Source organism: Lissotriton helveticus, chromosome 3_1 (assembly GCF_964261635.1).
Source record: "Lissotriton helveticus chromosome 3_1, aLisHel1.1, whole genome shotgun sequence".
Lineage (NCBI taxonomy): Eukaryota > Metazoa > Chordata > Amphibia > Caudata > Salamandridae > Lissotriton > Lissotriton helveticus.
Window position 1 is genome coordinate 1779341495 of NC_136061.1, and position 19576 is coordinate 1779361070.

Sequence of the window (19576 nt, forward strand, 5' to 3'; positions counted from 1 at the left end):
AGGACGTCGCATAAAATACAGGAAAAGGAGATAAGGATGTCCTTGAGGAAAAACAACAGTGGTCCTGAGATGAGGATATTCCATATCCGAGACAAACTGGAGTAGCCAAAGGTGCCCAGACCATACTTAATAGCGTTGAGAATGTGCAAGTGTGCCTGGCCCTGGCTTTGAAGCGGTGTCCGACGGAGTGGCCACTGGCTCTCGAGATATTATGACGTCGGGGACTTTTTTGCCCTCGTCTGTGTTTTTTTCTGCTTGTTGGGATTAACAACGCTCCATCTTCTGTTAATTTCTACGTTCTTCTGCCCCTCCCTGCGGCCTCTCTCATCTGTTTGCTCTCCTCTGTCTTGAATGCGTAATTGCCAGTTGCCGAAGTTAACTCGAGCACTCCGCCCTTCATATCTTTGTTTATCATTCTGGGCTGGTGAGCAACGGCATTGAGAAGGCAGCGACACAACATGTGCACCGAGTCCGGGGACCTCAAGCTGAAATAAGTGGCTCGTGGCCTTTTCTCTGTATGGGGTTTGGTTAGTCCCCCCCCCCCCCTTTTTCTGGCGTGCTCACTCACTGTTGAGTTATATGTTGGAGGGGGGGGGGGGGGATTGAGGTGTGTGGAGGGCCCTCATGAAACAAGAGTTCCCTCATCCCACCAGGGGTGAGGGGGTATTTAAAAGAAGCTCCCCGCTTAATTGGCGTGTTGGCGTAATCCTGCATAATTAGTTACAGTTTCACGTAACATGAAATATTGGCAGATTTCACATATTACCAAATTTCGGAAGCCGTTTGCCCGTGGGAGAAAGGTTCAAGCATAAATATTTTCATGGAGAGGCATTTTCCGCTCGAACTCTAGCTCTCCGCTGTCTTTCGAGTAAGACCTTTGGTGTGATAGTAAATGCCTCACAGATTAGAACTTTGGCATTTGCCTTCCGGTCACCCAGCGCGGCCAGTGCCAGCATGGGCACATGAAGTGTGAGGTGGGGCGGGGGTATGCCAGTGACGCTGACATTCAAGCGTCCAAGATAAAAGGTTCGAGGTAACCAGCTACCTAAAGTAACATGCAGAAAAGGCTGCCTTATTCCAGTGGAAGGCGCCTGGGTTCAGTTTCATTCAAGCGAGGCAGAGTGACGCGGGAGGGGATCGTGAGGGAGAGAGGCAATGCAGGAACCGGTTACTGGCCGTCAGCTTGCACCTCAAGGGTGAGATTCACTCGGAGTGAAAGTCTTCTCAGAATAGGCGGGAGACACGACGCCAATGTGTAAAGGTGCTGCGATGTTTAAAACTCACGTTTCATGAACGGGACTGCTCTTCGAGGACTGGGGCGCCACTCAGCGAGGGACACTGTGATAGCAGGTGCCAGACTGGCAGCCCACTTCAGCCTGTAACTGGAAAACCACACGACTACAAATCCCAGAATGCTAGGAGCTATTACTGAAAAGCAGGCTATCTTGTCTGGGTGGAAGGGTCCCAAGATGGGTGAAGTGCTCTCGTTACGTGTCTACAGGAATCATTCCATACTTTTGGAGGATAGAGGTAGTCTGGCCTACAGTGAGACTAGAATTATTTTGCAGCAGCCTAGTGCCACCGAAATACCAGATCACCCAGGCAGAGTCCGCCCAGTGTCAAACATACTACTAATTAGGTCAGGAGGGCTGGGGCGTGATGACAGCCTATGTCACTGACAAGCCAGTAGGACTGCATTCACACTCACATCAGGTCACCAACTTATTTTTGTAATATGTATGATTTAATATAACAGTTTCTCCCAATCCTAAATATACTGAATGTAATTGCCTCATTTTAACAGCGGAGAAGGATGAAAGGCTGCGCTGGTCTAGTCATAATTCAGCTCGTTATCAGTGAATCATGTCAGATGCCAGCAGGGAGAGCCTAGCCCGCTCCTGGCAAATGACAGACTAGTGTTTCAGAAAACCAGGCAGGGCAGAGAGGTCACACTTAAGGATCACCTTGTTCCCAGCCCTGGTAGCCTTTCAGAATTGAACTCGAGTGAGTAAAATGCCAGGTGGCCTCTGCCTACCTTTCACAACACGTCACAGGTCTGTGTGGAATTCCTCCCTCACCTTCTGAGACAAGTTAACATGTGTTTCTTTTCCTGCCTCCTCTACCAGGCACGAGAAACACCTCGCAGGCAGGTAAAAAGAACTTGTTTGCTTTGAAGAGGGGAGAGCCCAGGGCCTAGTCCACCCCCTTCGCCCTCCCTCACAGAAGGGATTAACCGTGCCTCTGCTGGCCTTCGCCGCCCTACCCCGCCCGCCACACACCTGTTTGGGTGCCTCGCCTCGCAGCCACCAGCACCTGACTTGGTGGCCTGGCCCGTGGGTGACAGGCAGCTGTTCCATAGGTGCCCCAGTGGAGCAGGCCTGACAGGCACCACTGCCAGGCTCCAGTGCGCGCCCCAGGGGCTCACGGGGCAGGCATTAGCCCGAGGGGCACGTCGAGCCGGCTGCGCATTGACCCTGCACCTCGTAGAAACTTGTACAGGTATTTCTGCCGCTGGCTGCGGGCACCGGGAACTCCCGGGATTGGCTGGGTGCAAAGAGGCGGAGGTAGCGGCCTGCCCACCGAGCGTGCCCGCGGGGTACCTGCGGACTCATGTCCAACCCGGATGGGGAGGCCGACAGAGGACCCAGGGGCGCCCCCAAGAAAGGGGGTGTCGGGCGGCGCCTCCTGCGCCTCTTCTCCAAGAGCGAGGCCAGCCTGAAGGATATGGAGGAGAGGAGTAAAGAGCGGGGAGCGACGGCCACGGCAGGCGTCGATGACAGGTCTGGGAGCAAGAGGAGGAGTGGACGGAAAGAGAAGAAGGACAAGGAGCGCGGAGCGCCCACTGACAGGTACTGGAGCGGAGGGAGAAGAGAGGCGCTGATTGGCTGTGAGGGCAGGAAGGGGCAATGTGTGCATGGGGCAGAATAAGGGGCCTGTGTATAAGAGGGAAAGGGGGCGTGCCTACATGAGTGAGTGAGTGAGTTGAGTGAGTGACTGACTGACTGCAGGAAATGAGACAATGGCTGTGTTTAAGGAGGGACAAGATGACTGGCACTGCATTTGTGTTAACGGTGCCACTGTTTAGAAGGGCAGAGGTGGCAACTTGTAATATGTTGCTAAATGAATGGAATGCAGTTAGTGATTTAAAGATACATTCTGGCTGGAGACTGGATATAGTGATGCAATCTTGTGATTCATTCGGAGACGTATTGATATATAGTATATGGTAAGGAAGTCTGCAACCTTTGTATAAAAGCCCTTCCCTAATGTCCTTATGACAGGCGCAACTAGTCACCTATAAAAGAAAAGACTACCTGTTCACCTGTAATAAGGTACTACAGTTGAGTGCTGCCAGAGCCAGCAGCCAAGGGCAGAGGCAGGTCACACCTCATAATTAAAGCAGTAGTTTAAAAAAGCAACACAACTTCTTCTGCTCTGATTTTCTAGATGAGCTCTGATAAGCAGAGAGGAGATATTTATGGCAGTATTTTAATTGTGCCATGCTTTGGGCAATTATAGGAAAGATTCTATCTCTTTGCACGTTTCTACACTTTCTGAGGTAGAGTGTTTTTTAAAAACTGACTATTAAAATTATTCCAATACCTTTTTTGCACCAAGTATTTAACTGCTTTTTGATATGTTCTTTTTTGCACTAGAGATTCTAATTTTATTCTTCATTTTTACAAAAATCCAACTTATTTTAAATGAAAGAGCAACACACCAAAGATGTAAGCTATTTATTGGAAGGATGATGGTGTGGCCATATATTGCAAAGGAATAAAGTGCTCCCGCTGTACTTTTTAAGCAGGACCACTGGAATAATACGGCAGGGGAGGTCAAAATTATGTGGCAGGGTTTAGTAAATTATGCAGCATGAAAAAGCAAATTATGCAGCATAATGAATCACATTTTGTGATAGTGTTACTTCATTATTTTGTGATTCTTACACTTGTTAAAACTGCCTGAGCATTTGGTTGCACCTCATTAGTACTAGTTTAACGGCCAAACACAGCACCAAGCAAAAGAAAGGTAAACAGCCAACCTTTGCAAAGGGCTTTCCACTGCACAGCAACTTATGCAGCTGCGTTTTTTAGTAACTCTTGAACTGTTTGGGCTAGAATTTTTTTGTCAGAATCTGCAGATTATGCAGCAGATGAGGGATTACTTGGCAAATGTGGCAATTTATAAATATGCAAAAAATGCCACGGCCTCACAATCGCATGGTTCTAGTGGCTCTGCTTATAAGGATATTACAAGTCACCTTGGAGTTCCATTACCTTATACAGGAACACAGCCTTTGGACTAATTCCTCTAGTCTATATGGTAACAGCACTCCTCAATGAATTGCAATATCCTTGTAATGTACGTAAAGGAGTATTTTATCCCATATATTATACATGGTTTCCTGCAATCCCTTTATAAGACCCAACTCTAATTTCCTTATTTCAGGTGGCTTGTGATGCCTCTAGTCCACTGTAAAAAAAGAAATTATGTGGCCTCTCAAGTCTAATAACTTATTACAGTTGCGTTCTGGCATCGCAATACCTGGTACCAGAGCCTGCAGCCAATAGGAACGGCAGGTCACAGACCTTAGTTAAAGCTGCACTTTGAAAACTCTTGGAGTTCCATGACCTTAAAAAGGAACTCTGCCTTCGGCCCGTTCCTCAGTATTGTCTGGGAACTCCTCTGTAATTTGTAATATCCTTATAGAATTCTGCAGGGGGTACTTTATCCCATATACTATTTATACAGTCCTTACTTTGTAGATACACTCTCAAGGCACAGTCAGTGTTTGGTTATATATTGAAACAGTAGTTTGTCAAAGTTTTTGCATCATGATATATGGGTCCTTTTTATGCGGTCATTAAATGGTGATAAGTAATACTTGCTTGTGATACAGTCACTGTATTAAAATGTGTTCTTGATACAGTCTGTGATTTATGACGTGTTGATACTTGCAAACGATTAGAAAAACATGATATGTGTGTAGCACAATCTACAAATGGTCATATGTGTGTAAATATTTGGTCTCTCTTCGATACCTGCACATCTTATAGTCACTGGTGATTTATTGGCATATGCCAATAATGTAGTCTCTGATTGTTGAGGTACTGCTACATGCATGCACTACATTATTTGATTAGTGATTTATTGGTATATTTGTTTATCATGGTACAGTCTCTTATTGCCTTTGTATCAATGCATGCTTTTGCATTCTGTACCTAACTGCATCCTGGGAGCTGTGGCTGCTGAGCAGTGAAAAGACCAGTCCACGCCCAGGAAATAGTATTCAGTTGGTTCAAAGAAAGTTTACTTAGAGTAAATAAACTATTATAAAACCTCCTTGGTGTCTCGGCTTCGCCCCAAGACTGTTTACTACCATCTGTTACACTACACCCGTCATGTTTCCATGGTTCACGATGTGGAGAGTTCAGTCCTCCTTGGGTTATCAGAGTCCTCTACCCAGTGCTGGCATGCTTGATCCAGTTATCTTAAATCCTTTTTTCATCCTTCTACTTCAATTACGTTAGCTCACATTATAATGCATTTCCTCATGGACTACTGCATCACAAGGATACCCATTTCTTGTTGTAGGCTTGGATTCACCACAATGATGGCTTGTGAGACTTGTAGTCTTTTTTTTGTTTCTGTTGAACCTTTTGGGCTATCACACTTGAGAACCATAATTTGCATGAGGGAGTGTAGAGATGGATGAATATACTCTTGTCATGTGGAGCTGTATGATAACCGTAGTCACCATCACTTTGTATGATTGTGGCTAACCAATCATAAGGCTTCTTACTTGGGTTACTCTTGATTCATCTGGTTGGCCCATTCCTTACCTCTCTTTTACTCTCTCCTGGAAACAGACATACTTGCCGAAGCCAATGCAGACTCTCTCTACTTGTCTGTAGCTGCTTGTGCCCATACAGATTCCGGTTTCCTGTAGTCCGCTGAGTCACATGATACCGGTGGCAACTCTGCCTTCATGTTTTCCTCCATGGCTGTTTGAGCCCCTCTTGTCTGCGCCTTCCTGTGTTCTGTTGCAGCTGCTGATGCCTGTGTTGGTGCTGCCTTCCTGTATTGCACAATAAGTCACATACCACTACTCCTTTTATTAGCAAAAAGGCAACATTATTAAGACAGGTATATGGCATAAACTTCATGGAAACAAATATTGTAAATAACTCAACCTCACTACTACATGAAAAATCTAACCGTTCTCCCCAACCTTAAACTCCGCAATTAGCTCAATATTGCTTCCAGAAAAAAAAACATGCTCTTCCACCTTTTCCCATTCATACTTCCTTCCCCACCTTTTCCTTGCATAGACCAATCTCACGACCTCCCCCATCAAGCATCCTCAAGCGATCTGCTCAAGTATTGTTCAAAGCCACATCATTTACTCTTGACCTCCTCTGTGTTCTATCCTTCCCCAGAAGGATGGATAAGCTTAGTTAGTTAGTTAGTTAGTTACAAGCATTTGTTGAGCGCGCTAACACCAAGTGGTTTTATGGCGCTATGACTTGACCTAGAGAGGAAAAGGGGGTGAAAATTGAGGGAGAGGCGCGAACGGTTATTGCCACGGAAAAGCTAAAGAAAAGAGATGAGTTTTAAGAGCTTTACGGAAGTCCATGTAGCTAGGCAGGGACCGGATGGTGAAAGGAAGGGCGTTCCAGAAGCTGGGGGCAAGAAAGGAGAAGCGTAGGCCACCATGTTTTTTTCCTCTTAAAGCGAGGGACCACCAAGAGAGCTTGGGTTGAGGAGCGAAGGCTCCTGTTGGGAAGATAGGTCCGGATTTTTGAGTTAACAAACCCAGGGACAGTGCCTGCAAGGGCCATGAAAGTAAGGCAGCCCAGCTTAAAAAGGGAACGCTGGGAGATGGGGAGCCAGTGGAGGGATTTAAGAAGAGGGGTTACGCGATGGTCTATAGGGAGCCTATAGATGAGGCGTGCCGCCTGATTCTGGATGAGTTGGAGGCGCCGGAGCTCGTACACCGGGATCCCTACATAAAGGCTATTGCCGTAGTCCAGGCGGGAGACAATCATGGCCATGATGATGAGCTTGAGGGCATCAGCAGAAAAAAAGGAGAGATTTTACGGATGATGCGGAGGGACAAAAAACAGGACGAGACAACGGCGCTAATCTGAGGGCGCATTGTTAGGTCTTGGCTAATTAGGATACCCAGGGTTTTTCCGTTGATGGAAGGTGAAGGAGGAGGACCAAGGGCAGGGGGCCAGAAAGCAGGAGACCATGGGCTGGGGAGGCTGCCAGTGAGTATCAGTTCTGTTTTGTCCGGATTTAATTTTAAATGGTTATAGTTCATCCAGTCAAAGATGAAAGTGAGGACAGAGCAGAGGTTAGACCTAGAGTCGTGGGAAGGGGAAAGATTGAAAATAAGCTGGAGGTCGTCTGCATAATTGTAAACTGACTCCTCCATGTTTTGTAAGGCAGAAATGAGAGGGTGGATATAAAGATTAAAAAGAAGAGGGGAGAGAGAAGAGCCCTGGGGGACCCCACAAGTGACCGGACAGGGAGGGGCAGAGAAGCCATCCAGGTGGACGGCTTGTGTCTGATCTCCTAGGAAAGAAGTAAGCCAGGCCAGAGCAGTCCCCCGGATGCCGGCGCCTCCGACACGGTCGAGGAGAATGGAATGGTTGACCGTGTCGAAGGCGGCGGACAGGTCAAGGAGAACCAAGGCCTGGGAGGAGTTGGTGTCGGCGCACTGCCTGAGCTGGTCCAGGACGGAGAGGACCACGGATTCCGTTGAATGGACAGGACGGAAGCCGGCCTGATGAGAAGCCAGGAGATGGTTGTCGTCAATGAAGGTAGAGAGGCAGGAGGTAATATAGCTCTCAAGAGTCTTTCCCAAGAACGGGAGTAAAGAGATGGGGCGGAAATTGGAAGGGGAAGATAGGTCAGTCCCAGGTTTTTTCAGGATGGGGGTGATGATGGCCGAGTTGAAAGCAACCGGGATGAAACCCTGTTGGATGGATGTGTTGAGGAGGGTGAGCGGGGGTTCAGGGCAATTAGAAAGGACCTCCTTCAGTATGCGGGCAGGACGGCAGTCCAAGGGGGACCCTGATTTGACTTTCTTCAATAAGGTAAGAAAGGTCTCCTTAGAAATTAAAGGAAACTTGTCAAGAAAAACGGATGGAGGGGGGAGTCAGGGGGGGAGGAAGGAGGGGGGAGGCAAGGGTATGTTGTGCCTGATGACGGCTATCTTCTCTATGAAGTAACTGTTTAGGGAGTTGCAGAGAGATTGAGAGGGAACCGGTTTGGGTAAAACTCTATCTGCCGCTGCTAAATTGTGTTCGATGGAGAAGATCTCCTTGGGTTTGTTGCTAGCCAGGAGGATTTTGGCCGAGAAGTGCTCAGTTTTGGCCAGCAGAATAGCTGTTTTATATTCACGAAGGAGGACAGAATATTGAGACTTAAGGATGGGGCAGTACCTGTGATTTTGGAAAAGGGGATGGTGATGGACAGAGTTTCTGAATGATGCGGAATACTCTTACCAAGTCAAGAGATCATGGTTTTAATCCATCACCGTTTTTTAGCTCAATGCACCATCCCAGCTCAGAACCTGGCTATATGCAAATTAGTCTGTTCCTGTCCCAGTGCATGATGGGAACAGGGCAAACCAAACTACCAAGCCAATTCTTATACTGGGAAGGAAACAAGCTTCCGGGGACCGGTTTCTGGCATCACAGCCTTCGTCGGCCCGGCTTGCTTGAATCCTGATGGTGCAACGAGCAAGGGACTCACGTCTGAGCATACCCTCCCACACATAGTGTGGATAAAAGCGATTTTGGAAAAGGGGATGGTGATGGACAGAGTTTCTGAATGATGCAGAATACTCTTACCAAGTCAAGAGATCATGGTTTTAATCCTTCACCGTTTTTTAGCTCAATGCACCATCCCAGCTCAGAACCTGGCTATATGAAAATTAGTCTGTTCCTGTCCCAGTGCACGATGGGAACAGGGCAAACCAAACTACCAAGCCAATTCTTATAGTGGGAAGGAAACAAGCTTCCGGGGACCGGTTTCTGGCATCACAGCCTTCGTCGGCCCGGCTTGCTTGAATCCTGATGGTGCAATGAGCAAGGGACTCACGTCTGAGCATACCCTCCCACACATAGTGTGGATAAAAGCGATTTTGGGAAAGGGGAGGGTGATGGACAGAGTTTCTGAATGATGCAGAATACTCTTACCAAGTCAAGAGATCATGGTTTTAATCCATCACCGTTTTTTAGCTCAATGCACCATCCCAGCTCAGAACCTGGCTATATGCAAATTAGTCTGTTCCTGTCCCAGTACATGATGGGAACAGGGCAAACCAAACTACCAAGCCAATTCTTATACTGGGAAGGAAACAAGCTTCCGGGGACCGGTTTCTGGTATCACAGCCTTCGTCGGCCCGGCTTGCTTGAATCCTGATGGTGCAATGAGCAAGGGACTCACGTCTGAGCATACCCTCCCACACATAGTGTGGATAAAAGCGATTTTGGAAAAGGGGATGGTGATGGACAGAGTTTCTGAATGATGCAGAATACTCTTACCAAGTCAAGAGATCATGGTTTTAATCCATCACCGTTTTTTAGCTCAATGCACCATCCCAGCTCAGAACCTGGCTATATGCAAATTAGTCTGTTCCTGTCCCAGTGCATGATGGGAACAGGGCAAACCAAACTACCAAGCCAATTCTTATACTGGGAAGGAAACAAGCTTCCGGGGACCGGTTTCTGGCATCACAGCCTTCGTCGGCCTGGCTTGCTTGAATCCTGATCCTGATGGTGCAATGAGCAAGGGACTCACGTCTGAGCATACCCTCCCACACATAGTGTGGGTAAAAGCGATTTTGGAAAAGGGGATGGTGATGGACAGAGTTTCTGAATGATGCAGAATACTCTTACCAAGTCAAGAGATCATGGTTTTAATCCATCACCGTTTTTTAGCTCAATGCACCATCCCAGCTCAGAACCTGGCTATATGCAAATTAGTCTGTTCCTGTTCCAGTGCATGATGGGAACAGGGCAAACCAAACAACCAAGCCAATTCTTATACTGGGAAGGAAACAAGCTTCCGGGGACCGGTTTCTGGCATCACAGCCTTCGTCGGCCCGGCTTGCTTGAATCCTGATGGTGCAATGAGCAAGGGACTCACGTCTGAGCATACCCTCCCACACATAGTGTGGATAAAAGCGATTTTGGAAAAGGGGATGGTGATGGACAGAGTTTCTGAATGATGCAGAATACTCTTACCAAGTCAAGAGATCATGGTTTTAATCCATCACCGTTTTTTAGCTCAATGCACCATCCCAGCTCAGAACCTGGCTATATGCAAATTAGTCTGTTCCTGTCCCAGTGCATGATGGGAACAGGGCAAACCAAACTACCAAGCCAATTCTTATACTGGGAAGGAAACAAGCTTCCGGGGACCGGTTTCTGGCATCACAGCCTTCGTACCTGTGCCTCCAGTGGTGCTCGGCTTGTCTTAATGAGAGTTTGAGGGTTTTAAGATCATCAGTGAACCATCTATTGGCCTCATGGGAGCGGCAGGACCTGACTAACCTGAGGGGGGGGCAGCTGAGTCGCAGGATGCCGAGAGCCAGTTGTTGACGGCGGCTACCTGTGAGTCCGGGGAGGAGTCCTCCAAGTGAAGGGGTGGGGCCACGAGGGAGGAGCACAAGGCGGGCATGTCCACACGGTTCCAATTGCGAAGCCACGTATTTTTTGGGGGGGAGAATTTATTGACGGCCCCAAGGTTGAGGGAAAAGGAAATAAGCGAGTGGTCGGACCAAATACAGGGCCAAATGGACAGAGACGAGGTGGAGATGTTAGCAGACCAAATCTGGTCCAGGATGTGGCCACCTGAGTGGGTGGGGAGGTGGATCAGGGAAGTGAAGTTAAGACAGCCAACAGATTCGGTGAAATCTTTGGACATGAGATTTTCCCGGGGGGTCATGGGGCCAGAAGTTAAAATCTCCCAGGATTAACACGGAGGAATTGTTGACCACAAGAGTGGCCAACAGTTCCTGAATAGCTGTGATAAAGTGAGGCATTGCCTGAGGGGGACGATAGGTGGGGTGGCGATGGGTTGCCCCTTCGCCCCGGAATTAGCAATTCTATTCATGTCAAAATTTGAGGACACATTCATCTATCGGGATAATCCATTCTCCCAATGGATCAACAATTGGTATCGTTACATCGACGATATTTTTTTTGTTTGGACAGGGACAGAGGATGCCTTAAAGAATTTTCAAGGTTGGTTAAACAATAAAGTACCATCAATTAAATTCAGTATGGAACATTCACAGAAAAAGATGCCATTTTTAGATGTTGAGGTATATCCTTCTGAAAGGGGATTGGTTACAACTTTATACAAAAAAAGAACGGATCGCAACAAAGCCCTTCATTTTAGAAGCAACCACCCTCGAAGCCTCAAAGATAATTTGCCCTATGGGCAGTATTTGAGGATTCGTAGAAATTGTCAATCTAAGGACGAGTACTTAAAACATGCAGAAAACCTTATGAACAATTTGCTACAACGTGGTTACCCCAAAAAATTACTGAAAAGGTCTGTCAAAAGAGCATGGTGGACACCATGTGAACGCCTATTGGAAAGAAGACCCCAAAAAGAAACTGAGAGAATGGTTTTTGTTTCTACGTTCTGTCCCAATTCCAATGCATTGAAAAAACTTGTGAAAGACAATTGGCATCTATTGAGAAACTTAGACACAGCATTTGACCAAGAACCATTATTTGCTTTAAAAAAAACGCCAGCATTGCAAATCAACTGGTAAGAGCGGCATTGCCACAAAAAAGCAAACATCCAGACCTTAGAACAATGTTATGCCTACCACCAGTTCAGGGGCACCATAGATGCGGAGACTGTTCATGTTGTGACACAACTAAAGAAGGCAACCTTTTCGAACACAGGCACATAAAATGGAAACACGACACATTCACGAATTGTAAATCTCGGTTCGTGATATATGGCATTTTATGTCTGTGCAACCAATTGTATATTGGTAAAACTACTCAAGAAGTGCGAACTAGAATTCAACAGCACAAATCAAGAATTAAAAACAAGGTACTAACAGCGCCCCTTGTAAATCACTGGCTCAAAAAGAATCATAATGAAAGAGAGCTGACCTGGACAGTCATCTCAAAGGTGGACAATGACGACAGAGGAGGGGACCAAGAAGCCAAACTCGCAAGAAGAGAGGCTATGCTAATCTTGAAATTCAATTCGACAACTGATGGGCTCAATGAACTTAGTGAATTATTCAAACTCGGATAGAAACCGTTCACCCAGTCAACCAGTGGGACAGGACATTTTAGGAGCATAGAGGTGGCCAACACACTCCCAAACAACTGATGGGCTCAGCAAACCACTGAATTATTCAAGCTAGGGTTGGAACCACTCACCCAGTCAACCAGCGTGACGGGACAGTTAACGAGCATATAAGTGGTCAATACACTCCCAAACATCATGAGCCATCACAGGCACACAGAAATCCCCATAGGTTTGATAGCTCCCCCTACCTACAGGGCGAGCGTATTCATTTAACAAGGACCAAATCAATACAAAGGTCGGATCGGATATGCGATGCTCCACCTTAGACCAAAAAGACCATTGCGAACAACACCGCCACAATTATAATTACGTCTATGACACACACTATTCTTCAAGATTTGTTTGGATTCCCGGAAGCGGACGCCACACTAACCGCGGCGCGCACATAGAGGAAGAACGAAGCGAACGCCCGTTGCCCCGACCTGCCAAGGTAACCATCGGAGCTTGAACTGAATGAGCTTCGCATTTTTGCTGGGTCTCCCTAATATTAACTTCTTGGCATGTGACGATTTTCCATCTAGGCGGACACTGGACCTCGGAAAACTAAAAGCGAGCGACCAAGCGGCCAAGACCCAGGTACATTGGATGTATGTCATTGGACAGACTGTGTCACAGGATTGCTATATTCTATCCCTCAACGAATCCCCTGTTTCTCTGTTATCACCTTAGGTTGCATTGAACACAGAGATTGAGTACAGAGACCTAAACCCCCACTTCTCGAGTATAAGTAAGTGGCACATGTGCACAATGGTATGAATGAGTTGAGACAACTATCGAGTCAAGCAGATCCTGATGGACTGTACTGTGTATTTTGTCCCGTGTTCCTCTGGTGCATTAGGTTACTTTTTGAGGTGGTTCCACGTCGGGTAACCAACACCCCAGGCTCTCTTTGATAAGAGGTAAGACTAGGAAGTAGATAGTGGTGACAGTTTGCAGCTTGTATAACATCCAAACAGCACTGGGTTCTAAAACAAGGTTCTCTTCCTCCCTTTTCTGCAGACTACCGTCCTGATGAGAACTCGCCAATTAGCTCTGAGTTCGAAACGCGTTAGACTGTGTTAGCCATCGAAGAGATCAAATAGGATTAAAAAGACTGCAGTATAATTTTGAATCTTTTCTTATGTTATATGGCTTTGCTGTGAACAGTATATTTCCAGCCTGTTTTTATCTGTAAGAGTATGAGTGGAGTATGGTTGTGAGTTTGAGTGACTTTGTTAATAACTCGTTTTTTGCTTTGATTGTATTAATGTTTAGGTTTTGTACATAAGGTCAAAAAGTTTTTGAATAATATGTGAAATGCAAAAATAATATGCGATAAAAGAAACTTTGAATAAAATAAATGAATTAAAAATAAAATAAAAATCAAATAACATTAGGTTTGACTCCAATGTTTATGGCATAAAGGTTGTTGTGTTGATTCGGCTAGCACTAGCAGTTCATGTTGTTTATCAGACCACAAGAGTGGCCAACAGTTCCTGAATAGCTGTGATAAAGTGAGGCATTGCCTGAGGGGGACGATAGAGTAATACGCAGGTAAGAGGGGCCGCGAGGTTGACTGAGCGAGCCACCAGGAAGTCAACTGAAGCGATAGGGGGGTGGGGCAGGAGTTGGAACTCGAATTTAGAGTGGACAATCATGGCCACTCCGCCACCAGCTTTCCCATCCGGTCGGTCAGCGCGGAGGGCATAATAATATTCGGGGAGAGTCGCCAGAACATCAGGCAGCGAGTCAGGGGAGTACCAGGTTTCGGTAAGGAATAGGAATTCAGGTTTTGCAGAGGTCCGAAGGTTGAACAGCTCGAGTTGGTGCTTAACCGCCGAGCGGGTGTTCAGTAGTATGGCGCTAGCCAGGGCAGGGGAAGGGGTCACGGAAGGCTGCGGGGAGTGGCCTGAAAGCGCAAGTAATTGCGCTGGAGTCAAGATAAGCGAAGAGATTCCAAGATTGCTAATACGTGTCTGGGTGAAGAGGGCTGATGCACCAGTCACCCTGGCAGGCCTGGAGTTGGGCCGATGAATAGGATATGGTTTGGGCATTATGACAGGCCCCAGGCCCCGGCCAGTCGCGGACGGGCGCAGCCAGGCTTGCCTTTGGCGTGCCTTTGGCGCGCCGCCGGCGCGCCGCCGGCGCGCCCGCTGCGCGGCCGGGTGTGAGGAGGCATCTTATACTGTAGGGAGGTGGGAGGGTCTATCAGCTGCACCGCCAACCCACGACTCCCTCCCTCCAAGATGGCGGCTGTTCTCGCTGTACCCGATCCCCTGCTGCAGCCCCAAAATCGGCTGTGCGGGGAAACGGAGCGAGGTGAGGAGGGGTGGAGGAAAGAGGGTGAGTGAAAAGCAAAGTTTTAAAATCACAAATTAAAATTAAAAAAAGCTACTCCTGGCTTCCGCCTCAGGAGTTGTGGAGTCTAAATCTTGTCGGCGTGCGAGATGCTGGGGCGCGACTTAAGTACAGGCGGGAGGCGGGAGTGTCTATCAGCTGCACCGCCAACCCACGACTCCCTCCCTTCAAGATGGCGGCTGTTCTCGCTGTTACCGATCCCCTGCTGCAGCCCCTAAATCGGCTGTGCGGGGAAACGGAGCGAGGTGAGGAGGGGTGGAGGAAAGAGGGTGAGTGAAAAGCAAAGTTTTAAAATCATAAATTAAAATTAAAAAGAGCTACTCCCGGCTTCCGCCTCAGGAGTTGTGGAGTCTAAATCTTGCCCTTTCCAGACTGTCCACCCCCTCAAAAAATGCCTGATGAGACTCAAAAACTACAACCTGTCTTATAGTGGCAAATTAAGCTTTCTTCAGCAACCTTCAAACATTCAGCCCTGCACAAATTACCATTTCACTCTAACATTGTTAAATATATAATTGAAAAGGAAAGAAAACATTCTTAACTAAAAGAAAGGGGATGGGTGGGTGGGTCACATAAATTCCTTAACCACCCTTGGCACTGCCCCAGTGAATGCTTTCCCTTCCAAAAACAACCCTTTATAAGCTATTGCTTAGCCCCGCCCACACTTCCTACCTACATCTATCCTAATTCGTGGCCCGTAATATCATGCAAAGTCACCCATGGGGAGATTGGCTCGTGCCTTGCTCCCCCTCCACTCATTGCACAATAAGTCACATACCACTACTCCTATTATTAGCAAAAAAGGACACTTTATTAAGACAGGCATATAGCATAAGCTTCATAGATACAAACATTAGAAACAACTCAACCTCATTAATACATGAAAAATCTAACCATTCTCCCCACCCTTAAACTCCCCAATTAGCTCAACATTGCTTCAAGAAAAAGACCCACCCTCCTCCATCTTTTCCCGTTCTTCCTTCCTTCCTCGCCTTTTTCTTGCATACCACACGAAACATATGATCATCAGTTTCTTTTAGTTTCCCATGAGGCAAAACTATTAGAACAGAACATTTTCATTGCCCTTAAGTTTATGTCTTGCCTTTTCCATTGCTGCCTCACTCTTTGCCCCTCTCAACTGTTTCCTTGGTATAAATTCAGTCCAAATTAAGCACATATCTCCCCAGTTTTTTTTATAACAGTCAAATCCAGTTTAATTTGCTTTATTAATGTCAAACCTGATAATTGGACTAAATAATTTTCACCTAGGTGAATAACTAACGTATACGGGCATCCTCTGATGGAGCAAAGTTCAGATAAAATATTCATTAGGCTCCCCCAACACTTCCTGCTTTTTTTTCCCTTTCCATACCACCTCATGTCTCATACCTGGGAGTCCAAGGGATCGGCAATAAATCTGTTGCTCTGCATATAAAGCTTCCCATTTTGTAAAGGAATACCCCACTATCCAAGTGCTAATTTTGACAGATAACAGACCACGAACACAACCTAAATAAAAGACACAGGCATTAGCAAAAAATTGCTTATGAAAACTATAAAGACGCTTATTTTCTAACGTATCTTTCACACTTTGATTTCCATCTTCCAATTCTTCTTATGTCTGACTATGATCAACCCAGTCTTGTAGCCTCAGATGCTGCCCCAATACGAAAAGAGTGCGTACCATAATGCCTAGTATCTTTCCTCAGCCTATTTAAGTCTTTTCTCAATACCGCGAAATGGTTCAAAATAGTAATCCCTTTGCCGTTTTTCAGGACAGACAATTTCTCTTATTTCTCTCCCCATCAAGGTTTGAAAATGTTACCAATCTTCAACTGTGCTACAACCCTCCGCCGGCTCTTGTTTAAACATACCCATTTACCTCTTCCCTACTGATCTGTTTTAGATTTTCAGAGCCAAATCCTTATTCCTTGGTGTTCCAAAACTATCTCATCTCTTTGAATGCCTGCCTGTCCTCTCAAACCCAACAACTTCGACGCTCTAAAGGTGCCAAAAATAACCAAAACATGCACAACCTAAACCTTAAACTTTAAAGCCATCATAACACTAAAAAGGTAACTGTAATAGCAACTGTTGCAACCGGTCAAAAGTCACGGATTCTCCTAACAATTTGTTGTTACGTTGCTCCTTACTTAATCCCTTTAAAACTTTTTTCACCAAAACACCTTCAACAGGATCCTGTCCCCACCATAGCTGACCATAAAAGTAAATTCCTGCTAATTTCCCTGAAATAGTTGTGTGTGTCAAACCTTTTTGTATCAAGTGCAGCACAAAACCTAATATAATCTGTTCCTTTTTACCGTATTCCTACCCGAGGCTCAATGTTACCATAACTTAAGAATTCTCTCCAAGCTTGTTGATAACTTTTTGTGGATGAAGCTAATGAATTTTTTACGAACTTGACCATCCTCAGTTCCCCCAGGCCCAAACGTTCTGTGTCTTGTTGCTGTCTGCACCCAGAGCCAAGTTGTGAAACTTCTGCCAATGAAATCGAGACAGAGTGTCTGCTATATTATTTCTTGCTCCTGGAACATGTCTAGCCTTAAAGACAACATTCAATTACAAACATTTCAACATAAAGGCTCTTAATAAACGAAATACTCTCAGATCTCTCACCTTTTGCTTGTTCACCAATGCTACAACTGCCATGTTATCCACATTAAAGAAAACTAACCTATTTCTGAATTCTTCACCCCAAACGTAGAATGTAACAATAAATAAATAAATAAAAGAACTCTAAAAAGGCTATGCTCCAACCAATGTTCAGGCCATCTCTTATATAAATGCTAGACATCCCTTTTGGATCTATTCCACTTCTACTCTGCCCTTCCATATGGAGGGTTCCATCATATGAACGAGTGAGGAAGGCAGATACCTACACCACCTAATGTATTGCCACGATCGGCAGTACTTAACATTGAATAATTACGAGTTTGCGCATGCGCAGACCATTCAGGCGCGTCGCATGCGCAGCTCTCCAGTTACGAAACTGGGTTTGCGCATGCGCGTCGAGCGAATCACTACCGCTGAGCCAGCGCGGCCATGCGCATGCGTTTCCTGTGATTCACTACCACTGAGCTAGCGCGTCCATGCCCAGCGCAGCTCCATGACTCACATGCTCCCTCCGGAAATGAAACGAAGCACTCTACCTTATATGGGCTTTTTCCGTTAGTAATTATCCAATTTACCCCAACCAATTAACCACACCATAGAGTATCAAAAGCGAACCTCTGCCTTTACGGCTCACTTTCGGCGGAGCAGCGTTGAGGGGAAGGCAGGCGATCGTTCCATGCAGTTACCGTGAGTAGGGCTAGTTGAGACGGAGGATGCATTCCACTCACCAGTAACCTGGCTTTTTCAATCCCTACTTCACCTCCCTGAATACAGCTATTTACTATCTTTTAGGTTGTTGACTGGGCAGCGAGGAGTGATACCCCCAATACTACGCTTAGGCTCATGAGGCCTTCCGAATTTTGAACTTAAGTGAGCCTGTACCATCGCTGAAAACCAATCCTTTTATTCCCATTCATATCATGGAGATGGCATGTATGTATGTGCGAATGTGTTTAGGACTGTGTGTCCCCATTTAAGTGTCTTTCTCTCACAAGGTACCAGATCCACAGTGGAGTTCTGTATACTTACCTTTGTTACAAAAGAAATTCTCTTTTCCTCAAGTTCCTGGACATCCGACTAGCATGTTTATTGTGTTCCTGGACATCCGACTAGTTTACTTACTATGTCTTTCTTTTACAGATTTTTCAAACGCCAATTGGGCGCAACGAGCATACCTTCACTTAAAACATTGATAGGTATATTACACATTGTATTTTTTATATATATTTTTTTGAACACTTTCACATTCCATGTGAGTAAGGTGAGGATCATAGTGCATATCCTCGTCCTGAAGAAGGAGCCCTGTGCTCCGAAACATGTTGACACTGTTGTTGGTTGATATATCCTAGTACGTATTTTTTCAACCAGTCTTTGCACTTTTTACTAATACCAGCCAAGGACGGAATAAAGTTTTTTTCTTTTTATCCTTAGTGCCAGGTATTTTTTATCCACTTTTTTCACCTCACCTCACTCACATCACTCAATACACACCCTCACATAGCTCACTATCAAGTGCTCCTACGTAGTCGTTCTGTCGTAGCACGCCGCATCCCGTAGAGGGGTGCGAAGGCCCCAATGATGAAGCATGACACCAAGGGGCCTGTTGGTGTGTGAGGGGCATTTAAAAAACACAGTGTGCTCCCCATCCTTTTAGGGACCACTGCAAACCATCTTGTGGATTCTATTTTGTTTATTCATCTCTCTGTGCACCCACGACCTTCCAAGAACAAACCAAAACCTTTGGCACCCGACGCCTCGGAAAAAAATTTAATCTACCAAATCATGTCTTCTACAACAAAATACACTGAAACTGCATTAAAGTCATCAAGAAACTTTAACGAAATATGCAGGTCAGCCCTGATAGCCATGGATATTCTTATACTGTGGTGAGGTAGATAAGCATCCGATATGGACATACCTAAGTGTCTGCAAAATAGCCTAGTAACTTCTGTACCTTCTTAAGCTCCAATTTTCTTTCATTTATTTCTGACAGCAGGAAAGACCTTATCTCCTAAACATTTTCAGCAGGGAGGCTAGCTAACATTTCTACAGTGTCTATTTCAATACCCAGGAATGTCAACCTTGTGCTTGGACACTCCGTTTGTTCCACGGCCAAATGAACCCCAAGTTCTTTTGCCATGTCTTGAAATTTTTGCAGAGCGTTTCTGCACTGATCGGTGTTCCTTGCACCAATAAACATAAAATCATCTAGATAGTGACAAACCAGGTTGTGACCACTAAACTT

At 46.0% G+C, this 19576-nt stretch overlaps 1 protein-coding gene across 1 annotated transcript in view; it reads left to right on the plus strand.

The window, feature by feature from the left end:
• Positions 1–2273: 2273 nt before the first annotated feature.
• The window catches only part of CRYBG2 (crystallin beta-gamma domain containing 2), a 403207-nt gene continuing 385904 nt past the window's right edge, over positions 2274–19576 (plus strand). The window contains exon 1 of the mRNA XM_078682657.1: positions 2274–2849. Within this exon, the coding sequence (XP_078538783.1) occupies positions 2611–2849 (239 nt within the window). The 5' untranslated portion in view covers positions 2274–2610. The remainder of the gene's footprint in view (positions 2850–19576) is intronic.